The 12,447-nt window shown below is 34.3% G+C and overlaps 1 protein-coding gene across 2 annotated transcripts in view; it reads left to right on the forward strand.

Annotated features, from left to right (window-relative positions):
* Positions 1-12,447, forward strand: part of LOC132716818 (ubiquitin carboxyl-terminal hydrolase 37-like) — a 37,317-nt gene that overhangs the window by 6,522 nt on the left and 18,348 nt on the right. For both annotated transcript variants that reach the window (XM_060700153.1, XM_060700154.1), the window contains exons 4-12: positions 3,343-3,469; positions 3,953-4,009; positions 4,626-4,766; positions 6,524-6,658; positions 7,720-7,851; positions 8,628-8,757; positions 8,929-9,128; positions 9,552-9,617; positions 10,503-10,634. In XM_060700153.1, the coding sequence (XP_060556136.1) occupies positions 3,343-3,469; positions 3,953-4,009; positions 4,626-4,766; positions 6,524-6,658; positions 7,720-7,851; positions 8,628-8,757; positions 8,929-9,128; positions 9,552-9,617; positions 10,503-10,634 (1,120 nt within the window). The remainder of the gene's footprint in view (positions 1-3,342; positions 3,470-3,952; positions 4,010-4,625; positions 4,767-6,523; positions 6,659-7,719; positions 7,852-8,627; positions 8,758-8,928; positions 9,129-9,551; positions 9,618-10,502; positions 10,635-12,447) is intronic.

The following is a 12,447-nucleotide window of genomic DNA, read 5'->3' on the forward strand; positions in this document are numbered from 1 at the left end:
GGAAAAACACACTTTTTTGGTGGGGGAATGGGGCCGATATTCGGCCCCAAATTTTACCAAACGAAAGCCCTGTAATGTTCTGCAGATAGAATTTGATTTGTTGTGTCGCCTTGAAAAAAGCGACATATAAGGGTTACATTTGTCTGCTTTGATAGAAACAAGACTGATGTATCAATTATATTTTTTCATGTCCCCGAAGGGAGGCGTAATATTATGGAACCGTCTGTCCGTCCGTCAGTCCCCACTTAATTTGTGTCCAGCCTGTAACTTTGTCATACATCGAGGGATTTTGAAATAATTTGGCACAAAATATTATGTCTACCACATCAAGATGATGTGTCGCGTCCAAGAACCACGTCCCTACCTCAAAGTTCAAGGTCACACTATCATTTTAAAGTTTCATATTATCGCAATTCGAGTAAATAGGTACACACATTCCTGTCTGGACTGTAACTTTATCATGCATTGAATGATTTTAAAATAACTAGGCATAAATGTCTACCACATGAAGACGATGTGTCCCGTCCGTGAATTACGTCTATACCTCAAAGGTCACGGTCACACTTACATATTGAAGTTTAGAATTAATACGTACACACAATCGTGTCCGGGCTTCAAGTCGGCACAAATGTCTACCACATCAAGACAATATGTTGTGGCTTAGGCTCATGTCAGTCTTTCCTTTTGTCCCCACTTACACAACAATCATGTCCAGACTGTAACTTTGTCATGCATTGAGGGATTTTAAAATAATTTGGTACAAATGTCTATCTCATAACAACATTTGTCGCATCCAGGAACTATGTCCCTTCTTCAAATGTCAAAGTCACAGTTATATTTTGAAGGTTCATGTCATCACAATTAGAGATTACATGTACAATAATACAAAGAACAATATTCAGCAATTTGTTACTTTCATTCTCTTTTCTTTTTATAAAACCTGCATGCTTTAGAAATCTTTTCAGGGGCATTCATCACTTGGGTGACAGCTCTTGTTGCCAATTGATTTTGAAAAAAAAAAAATTTTGTCCAATTAGTAATATGTATTGATATGTCAAATATCGTTCGAAATATAAACTGAAATGCGTCTTCTGTTAAAACGACATCTCTTAACTGTACCATTGTTACTTAATGGAATAATTTACTAAGATGATATAATGACATAAAAGAGCATATTATAGATGTCATTTATTAAACAAAGTCGCACCTTCTTTTTATGCACAGATACAATAAAATATATAAAATGCATCCAAATTAATTAACAATGCAATGTAAAAAAAGTAGAACACTTCCCTGAAACTGTAGCACTGCGGTATACCGTACCCCGGATATTGCTCGATATTATGAGGACTTTCATCCCATTTCGCGACTTTGAACGGGGAACGAAGGATAGTTCAGCGACGATATTTTCCAAACTAATGGCTATTTTATTTATCTAAATGGGTTTTATACATCTAGAGGTATTTTTGTAGCTCTAAAAGAATTAAAAGTATTACAGGTATTTGTAAAATCGATTAAAATACCCCTAAACGATCTGCTGCTCACTAGAAAATACTGACCGCGATACTGTAGAATCGTTAGAAATTATAATATTACCAATATAAACAAAATTGAATCGAGCAATTTTTTTATTCACAATCCAAGTATGCTTTGGCCAAATTTCAGGCAAAAAGTATGAAAGTACAAAAAGATATAGGCCAAAAAAGATACAAGAAAGTGTACCGAGTATTGATTTTAAGTGTACAGAGTATTGCAAAATAGCACAACTTAAGTGTACAGTGTATTGCAAAACAGAATGAGCACATTAGTATGGAAAATCGATATTTTTGTTTATTTTTTACGTCTGTTTATCGATTCCATTTTATTTTGCTGATAATGCACTGTTTGTTTGATATGTATTCAAATATTTCAGATTTCAGTGTTATTGGTCCTCTTTTCCTACGGGCAAATACAAAGATTTAATTTCCCATTTGATTGAAAATCACACTATGGATGAAATAAAGTTACGTTAAGTGTGTCCAGGGTCGGAAGCAGGGACGGGTGCAGGGTAGAACCATCAAAATTGACGACAAAAATCTTTAAATACATGTCTCAAGAAACTGTGATCAAGGAGACCCATCTCTGAAAAGAAGAAGAATAAAAAACATATTAAGATGACATTAATAATAGGGTTTTTACAGGGCAAGTTTGCCTAAAGAAACATATGGACACACTTAGTAAAATATTGGCCCGCGGGCTTATGCCGTCCAAGCATGCCGGTATTGTCTTAACCTTCTACTGCATAAACATATGGCGAAAAATGGCTGTTTTCATTGAATCCTCCTGTTACAAGTTCAAACTGCTCAGTCGGTAGAGCCCTGAGGGTCCCGGGAATTAGTGAACAGTTCTGAACCGAGACACACATTGTCTTGCTCAATACCGTCTACTATTGACAATCTTGAGGCAGCATTAATGCACTTTGGATGCATTTTTTTACTATTTAAAGTAAGATTCGCAATAATTATTGACAAATTCTGGAAAGGTTGATGGCAACGAGAACTTTGTAAACACAGAAAATTGCTGAGTTCGTTGGACTGAGATTTTTCATGAGCAGGAATGAAAATCTGGATTATTCGCAGATGTATCCAGTAAAGTACCCCCGAACTCTGCATATTCTGCACATATAGTGTAATTAAGTATGCACAATAAGAAATATTTAAGATTAAATGTGGTAAATACTCTGTTTACTACTTGCATTTACTCTATATTGATAACCAATACTCGTTACACTAAAAAGCAATACTCGTGACACCGGCGGGCAACTCCAATGCAATACTCGGTACACTGACATGTGTATTTATTCTCAAAAATGCACTGTCATCTGAGGTTCTAATGTTGATTGAATATTTACAACATAAACATTATCATCATTATCACATTTCACTCGATTCAAGTTTTTCTTTTAAGGAAGTATATGCACAAAAACATCAAATTTGACTGATCCGAGGTCATTTATCATGCGAGCAAAGAGACGAATTTTACCTCCTTTTTACATTTCAAAGCTATTTCTCAACATTTTTGGGTTTTCAGTAACTTAAGAAATTATCGAAGTATTTGTTTTTCTATAAAATTTATATCAAACCAATTCAAAATGACTAAATATCGTCACTGAACTTACCTTCTGTCCTCGTTCAAAGTCGCGAAATGGGATGAAAGTCCTCATTATATCGAGCAATATCCCGGGTACGGTATACCGCAGTGTGTAGTAAATGGTGCAACTGGGAAGTATTAGTATCACTAGTACAGGTTACATTTATGGCTTTCTGTTTCAGATCACTGTAGAAGATTATTATATTTTTTCAGCGCAAGTAAACAATTCTGAGGTTTGTGTGAATACAACACCAGCAAAGACAGGACTTTTTACACACATCGGCAATTCACCACCTGCAATGAAAATTGAAAAAGAAAATTACTCACAAAATTTTACAAGGTAACGTAACAAAGTGTATATCGTTTTATTATCGTTTTATGCCCTGGCATAGATTGATCCATTAGGTTGGTGATATTGTTTATAGATTTTTTGCCAGAAATAATGCATGCGTTAAGGTTAAGTTTTTGCATGCACATTAGTATTTCCAAAACTACTGAAGGGAATGGGTTAAAACTTAATGCATTTGTTCTTATCTTGCTTGATATGCAAATATCCCATAACCTGAGTTACCTTTTTACAGAGTTATGCCCCTTTTCTTTACTGTTGGGGCACAGAGAATAGTTATATGTGCTGTCTTACCGACAGCTTCTGTTTTTTTTTCAAAGTAACGGTAAAATAACATTTTTGCATAGAAAAACAATACGTTTTGCATTATTGTCGCCAATGTTTCTTCATATAGTTATCACATAGTGCCTCACTTATAGTGTACCATTTTTAACTAAAGGTTTATGCCATATTTAAAAAAATTACCTCTATTATTAGCATGAAGTCACATAAAAAAGATTCAATGGATATAGAAGGGAAAGAAAATCTGATAAAGTGAGTAAACAACAGATATGTTTGTAAGAAAAACTGATAGTTTTTCAATTGCTATGAATTGTTCATTAATGTTAGATCATAGGTTGTCACCTTAGTCAGTAACGTAATAAGTGCTTCTAAATTTATAAGCAGTTAATTAGTTATTGCACAAGGATGAGGAACAGTCTGGTGTTTCCTTTAATTATTTTCTGATGATGAGATTAGCTAATTCATCTGACGTGATCAAAAACGGAAGTTGATCCTTTGTAGATAGAAGAGTAATGCTGTCAATAAATTTCATTAACAGAGAGAAATGCTGTCAATGAATTTCATGAATTAAAAATAATACTAACATAAATGATTATAAGTATTAAGAAAAGAAGTTTTCTTAAAAAATATAATGCATTGTGTTTGTTCTCAAGTATGAATAAATGAGCCATGTCATGACAAAACCAACATAATGGGTTTGCGACCAGCATCGATCCAGACCAGCCTGCGCATCCGCGCAGTCTGATCAGGATCCATGCTGTTCGCTACTTGATGAAGGGTTGGTAAGCAAACGCATTACGTTGGTTTTGTCATGACGTGACTCAAATTTTAATTTAAGTAAAAGTATCTTATAACTGTATTTTCATAGATCGTGTTCAAAATCAAGTGATCAGTTTCTACAGAGAAGTTCCGACAAGAGCCGTCAATGCCTGGGACCACTATCTTCATCATTCTATGGGAAATCTGCGGCACAGCCACAGTTATGTAGCACACCTAAATGGCTGAACAGGTAATTAGTTCATGTTCAACTAGGGTTTAATATAAATATTTAAGGAACGTCGGTGGTTGTACTCAGGTGCTGGCTCATGCCTGAAATAATGTATAGAGGGGCATCCAAGGTCTTCCTCCACCTGTAAAGCTGGAAAGTCACCATATGACCTTTACTGTGTCATTGAAATGAATAACCCGTTTGAAATAAATATATATATATTTATTGGCTATGGTAAGATACAATGTTTGCCTCTATTAAAATATGTTGATGTGTGGTAGTTAGAAAATCAGTGATTTTTTTCAGTTTTGGGGGAAGGGGGTCAGTGCCCATTGGGTGGGGAAAAATAGCGCGTAAATGCCAAAAAAGGGGAATTTTCAGTGTTATTAATATTCAATAAAAAGACTAAAAATACATGATTTTTTAACAATCCTATAAAATAAATTAGTTGAACACTTTCTTCGCTTACTGTGTTTTCAAAATTGAAGTAATGCTATTGATATTTTTTGTTTCTTATATTTTTCAGATTTTTTTTCAATAACAACAAATGTTAACTCCACCAGCATATCATTAGCCATTATTCACACAGATTTATTTGTTATGAAATTTTGCATACATAATCGCAGTTTCTATAATCATAATTTATCATTTCTTTGCACTGGCAGACAAGTTATTTAGTGAATTGATTGGAAATATTTATATCATGTATTAACTATTATTACTAAATAAAATACGCTGAGAAAAAAATATCGCATAATCGAGCTTGCATTGGTCTGGTTTTTGATATTTTTCCTTTGAACTTAGCACAGAAAGTGCCTGCTGTTTAAAAAGAACATCAATACGTTTGTTCTTCGAGGAACATTTTTTATTTATTATCTTTCGATCGACTGTTGTGTGACATTTTTGCAGTAAATGCGATAGTCGTAAAAGCCGTAAAGATACAGCGACAATTCGACACATCGGCAGTTCAGTAACTTGAGGATTTTCATCTTGTTACTGTAATCTCTTTTTGATAGCGTATTTTTCTTTCATTTTATAATATTCTGTTTATTTTATACTTACCAAGTAGGCGAGTGTTTAATTATAAATATTTGCATGTATTATTTCATTAAAGCCAACGGTAAATAACAAACTCAATAACCGATTGTCGCGCTACCGTATTGTCTTACAGCCGCGGTAAAACGAACGCCCTATGTCGCAAAGCAAGCGTAAAGTAAACATCCCTGATAATAATGATTGAGTTCATGAATTTGCTTTGTGAATCAAAATAAATTGGCATATTTTACTTATGGTTTGTGTGTCTTCTTTCTGTTTCTTGTTTGGGTATATTTTTTGACGGTGGGGAATTTTCGCAATTTCATGGGGAAAAATATATATTCCGAGAGGTGGGGAAAGGGGCCGAATATCGCTGAATATTTCGACCAAAAAAAACACTGAAAATACTTATTATTAGATTGGTGTATGTCGTCAAATGGGTGGCAAGGTGATCTGGCATTAACATTATCTTCTGTGCACAAGTCTATATTTCAAAATGGATTTGAACTGAAGTGCAAGTATTGTCGCCAAAAGATATTGTGATGCACGTTATGTGGTTTTGTGACTTTATAATTCTTTAGCACAATTATGGTCAGTTGTTTTTTCTTTCACGCATTGTTATATAGGCAAAAAAAATGGTTTTGTAACAAAGTCCTGTCTCTTGTTTTAGTGTTTTTGAATTATTAATGACGAACTGTATTTTTCATTATCATTAAACGACTGTATGATTATGATTTTGTTAGCAAACGAGCGCCAGGTCTCATGCCAGACCCAACTCCTATAAAGAGGGCCAGACTTTTGGACAGTAGTATATCATACAGTATGAAAATGAAGCCCACACAACCCACCGATACCAACCAGCAACAGGCTTTACAAGGGTAGGTATAAAAACAAATGAGCCGCGCCACGACAAAACCAACATAGTGGGTTTTGACCAGCATGTATCCAGACCAGACTGTGCTTACACGCAGTCTGATCAGGATCCATGCTGTTCGCAATCAGTTTCTCTTCTTGTTATAGAGTTTGTAAGCGAACAGCATGGATCCTGATCAGACTGAGCTGATGCACAGGCTGGTCTGGATCCATGCTGGTCGCAAACTCATTATGTTTGCTTTGTCGTGACACGGCTCATTTCTTCTGGTATATGTGGTTATACAAAGATGCAAAATGTATGAAGGTGTCACTGATAAATATAGATTCATACAAAGTCTAAAGGTTGTTAAATGCATGGGTAACTTATCTTGTGATTATGGTATTACATTGTAATACAAAAGATGCAAATGCATCAGAAAAAGATCCCATTGGGATTTGAACGTACAACCTCCCAGCGTCCTGCTTACCTACTAAAGTAACAACAATTTAGACTACTGAGCCAAGTAATCTATACCCACGCTTATCAGAGGATGGACTTTAAATTTATAAAAGCTATTGGGGACTTAACCTTTAAAGTGGTAACAAAAGTTTAATTCAACTTCCTTTGAACTTTATTGCAATAAAAAATTGATACAGAACATGTTTAGTTAAATCATTTTTGTGTTGAATTTTAACACTTTCCCTGCTGTATTAGTGTTATGGATTTACACAGCTTTGAACAAATGTATTTAAAAATTTTAAGGGTTATCCAATATTAAAATACAAAAATTGAGCTACCAATATTATAGAGCCTGGTCAGACCGCATGGATTTAACACTGGTGCTAAAGGATGATCACTTGTTGCTCGTTTGATTTGGAAAATGGAAGAGCTACAAATATTAGAAGAGCTCATCCAGTCTGTTCGATTGATCAATTCTATTTTCAAAAGCTCTTCTTTCTATTCCACTCAATAAAGGTTAAAGTCAAATGATCAAACAGCATGCTGACAAAGAAATAAAACATTTTAATATTGCGATTGTTTTCATTTTTACTTTCTTCGAAATGATAATATTAATATTTATTTCAGGTTCTCCAACTTAGGTAATACATGTTACATGAATGCCATCCTCCAGTCGTTGTTTTGTCTCGAGACATTCTCAACGGATCTAATGTCCAGCAAAAAGTTTGTGAAAACACTTCAGCAACATTCACTATATTAGTGAGTATTTTTATCAAGTTTCAATTTTTAATTTATTGACGATCAGCAGTACATTTGTATTTGGTGGCTATTTACAAACACACATACACATAAAAAATGATAGCAAAGACTGTCATACACGTAAATAACATAGACAAATAATAAACAAGACAGGTAATCTTTAAATGGTAGATAAACTTTCAAGGGTACTTTGATGAAAACATTTATCATGGAAGTTCAAGATCAATATACCTCTGTTCTTAGATTTGATCTTGTTTCCACTTCTCAGTAAATTGAACTTTGATGTATAAATATATCTATATCTTGTCTGTTTACAGCCACTTGCTGTTGTGAATGTTTCTGACAGACGCAAGTGCATGTAAAAAATTTTACAATGATTGTAATAAATGATTATTATAGGAACTGTTATCATAATAAATGAGCCGCGCCATGACAAAACCAACATAATGCATTTGCAACCAGCATGGATCCAGACCAGCCTGCGCATCCGCGTTGTCTGATCAGGATCCATGCTGTTTGCTGTCAGTTTCTCTACATCACTTGATATGGAGTTTGTAAGCGGACTGCATGGATCCTGATCAGACTGGGCGGATGTGCAGGCTGGTCTTGATCCATGCTGGTCTCAAACGCATTATGTTGGTTTTGTCATGAAGTGGCCCATATAAATCTTATGTTATTCTATAAAGACTACATATTGAACTTTCATCTAGGCTTTCTGAGTGAATGTTAGAAATTTCATTTTGATTATATTCTGGTAATTTATATATATTTTTCAGTGCTCTAGTCAAATTATTATTTGTGAAAAGACAGTTGAATGCCAGTGATATTTCACGAAGAGAGGCATTAAGACGTGTTAAAAGTGCAATATCGACCACAGCCAAAAGGTTCTCCGGTTATGGACAGCATGTGAGTTACTTCCCTTTGTATCAATTAAAAACTGTTACTGCCCCTTGTATCATTAAAAAACAGCTTTTTTTCATGTACTTTGTATACATTCAATGCATCTTGTCCATAATTACCCTTTCATTACTACCGTTATATATACCTATATTTAAATGTTCTTTTACTTGTAAATAGGATGCCCATGAGTTTCTAGGGCAGGTGCTTGATCAGCTGAAAGAGGAGGTGATAAAAGCATCTAGGGGAACGCCCACACCAAATAAGGAGAATGAAGGCGGAGCTGAGAACAAGGCAGAGGCTGTCCAACCTTTCAATGGCAATAATCCAATCACTGTCAACTTTGAATTTGAAGTCCTACATACATTAACCTGTTTACAGTAAGCAGCAGAACTCTTATGAACATTTTCGTTTGTCAGTAGATATTTTATAACATACATGCCATAACGTCCCGGATGTCCGTGAAAATCCCGGAAATAAGGTGTTTGTCCCGGAGAAGATTTATGTCAATTATGGCATGTTTGTTTATAATAATATCCAAATAATAAGCTTTCTATTGTTTATATTAATAGGAAAATGTGCTCATTGCATGAGTACAAGTTTTTGGACATTGGATTTTTGTACTTGAAAGCTCTCTATATCTATATAAATCCAATTGAAATAATACTAAATTTAGTGTTTTCAGATTTTCTGATATTTTTTAAACTGCTTTCACTGTAATTGTGGACCAATCTGCTTTAAAGAATATAGAGCTAATTAATATGATTGATTTAAAGATCCATTTTGCATTTCTATATTTGTAGGTGTGGAGAGGAAGTGACAAAAACCGAACAGTTTCATGACATATCTCTGGATGTGCCAAAGAGAAAGTATGTCTATCATATGTTATGTTATGTGCACACCCTTGAAGTCTTGAAAATGAAACAAAAATCCCTAACAGTCACAATGGACAGTTCCAGATTTAAGTCTGGGCGAGCTCATTACAAAAATTCAGCAGAATCAGGGTTGCAGATGGGCATTATAATTTTTCACAGTTGTGTATTTTTCTGTCCATCTATTTCCACTGAGATGATGGTTATACTGTTTTTGACACTTTGAAAAAAAAAATTAAACCCAACTTTAAGGCTGGATGAGTCTTATTACACAGATTTTGCAGAAGATGGGTAACAGATGGGCAGGATAAATTTATTTTTAATTTCTGTCCATCTGTTCCCATTCACATTATGGTTATGCTGTTTTGATTGAAAAAAAAAAAATTGTCACACGAGTTTGTAGATTTCTGAACAATTTATATTTGAAATTCTTAGATCTTTCTTACAGTTATAAATTATTTCAATTTAATTTTAAGTCAGGATATCTGGCACATGCATGTGATCTTATAAACTATGTCTGTAATAAATAAACTTTACTGAGTCTTTAATTGAGCATCATGAAAATGACCTGGGAAAGTTGTTTAATCATGAAAAATTAATTGATGAATTTATCAGTGGCTTGAATTGGTGTGTTATTTACCTGTGGTGACATGGCTGAGTGTTTAACATGTTGGTCTAGTAATGTAAGGATTGTTGGCTGCATGGGTTCAATCCCTGTCAGGGTTCCGTGAGCAAATGACTACACTTCTTGCTAAGTACTGGTTGGTTCCTAGAACAGATTAGAGAGTGTTTCAATAAGCTGATAGCTTCGGACACAATCAAACTTAAATAAATTTGTATGAACTATTAACGTGTGGTAATATAACTTACAAATTATTTCAGAGATTTAATGACGCCCAGATCACTCCAAGATGCCTTAAGTTTATTCTTCAAAAGTGAACAGATAGAGTACACTTGTGAAAAATGTGGTCACGGGAAGTCTGATGTCACTCATCAAATCACTCGTCTACCAAGGTCAGTGTGAACAGATATTCTTGATGTTCTTATAACCCTTCTTTTTAAGGGTGTGTGTGATATATCTGTTCTTGTTAATCTGCAGGTGCATGTAGTAAAGAAAAATGTGTGCCATGGCAAAATGTTGACATATATTTTAGTTCACATTGCTCGTATTTTTATATGGGACCAATAACTATAGAGTAATGGCCATTAATACAGCCTTGTCTAATTCATTTTATATAGAGTTTGCAGTCTTTATCTTTATCATTAAAATCTAATTATATCAGTTTATGATTAGTCTGTATGTATCAATTACTGGTATTTATAATTTATAATGCTGATCAAAAGTGCAAAGCTTGTAAGATCGGGATGCAGTGGCTCTTCTAAGGATTATACAAAAAGTTCTTTAAACTAGGTTTATGAAAATATTGCAATATGGAAATTATACATGTCAGTACGTTTAATTTTCTCAGAACAAATTTCTGTAAATTTCTGGTTGCTAGCTTTATAAATGTTATAATATTTGTTGATTTTGTCCGTGGCTAAGTTGTTAAGACCACTTGCCTCAAGCCACTGTTGGTTTGAATCCAGACAGGGACTTCAGATTCTTTCTTGTGAGGAAGCTATCCAGCCAACTTATGGAATATTGGTAGTTCTACTCATGTGCCCAGTTGTGCCTGAAAAAATACTTGGAATGAAAACTAGGATCTTCCTTTACCAGTAAAGCTGGAAATTCGCCATATTACCTATACTGTTTTCGATGTGACGTAAAACCGAAAACAAAGAAAAGCTTTACTGTGTTGTTGTGACCGAAAACCAGACTGGAAAGGAGAAATCTTTGTTTTTCATAAGATTTTTAGTCCCCTACCGGTTTAACCGGAGGGGACTTTAGGTTTACCCTCCGTCCGTCTGTCTGTCTGTCCGTCTGTCTGTCCGTCTGTCTGTCTGTCTGTCAGTCCGTCAGTCCGTCCGTCCACAAAACTGGATCCCGCGATAACGCAAAAAGTACTGAAAATATTTTTATGAAACTTGATATATGGATAGATGGCAGTATGGAGATTATGCACGTCTTTTTTTTTTCTTCCTATGTTGAAAATTCTGGTTGCTATGGCAACAAATAGTCTGAAAATATGGCAAATTTAACACATAAACTGGATCCAGTGATAACTCAAAAAGTACTGAAAATATTTTTATGAAACTTGAAATATGGGTAGATGGCAGTCTGGAGATTATGCACATCTTTTTCTTTTCTTCCTATGTTGAAAATTCTGGTTGCTATGGCAACAAATAGCCTGAATTTCAAGATTTCTGATTTAAATTTTTCAGCTTTTTCACTATATGTTCTTTATTTCTTAAGGTGTTTACTTCAAACTTTAAATATAAGTTTCTTGTCATCAACCACATCATATGTGACAAGGTTTATAACTCTAGCACAAAAAATATCAGTATTACCTCCTTGAACTTAGATTTTTTAGGGGAAAAAATGTTGTCTTTTTTAAATAACTTCTTTATTTCCTAATGTATCTACTTCAAACTTCATATATATGTTTCTTATTATCACTCGACATTTTTGAGAAGGTTAAATACTCTAGCAAGACTATTTCCAGAATTATGTCCCCCTTTAACTTAGATTTTTTTAAATATTAACAAATAGTCTGAAAATATGGCAAATTTAACACATAAACTGGATCCAGTGATAACTCAAAAAGTACTGAAAATATTTTTATGAAACTTGAAATATGGGTAGATGGCAGTCTTGAGATTATGCACATCTTTTTCTTTTCTTCCTATGTTGAAAATTCTGGTTGCTATGGCAACAAATAGCCTGAAT

Source organism: Ruditapes philippinarum, unplaced genomic scaffold, assembly GCF_026571515.1.
Source record: "Ruditapes philippinarum isolate M1 unplaced genomic scaffold, ASM2657151v2 ctg638_1_1_1_1, whole genome shotgun sequence".
In the NCBI taxonomy this organism is placed as follows: domain Eukaryota; kingdom Metazoa; phylum Mollusca; class Bivalvia; order Venerida; family Veneridae; genus Ruditapes; species Ruditapes philippinarum.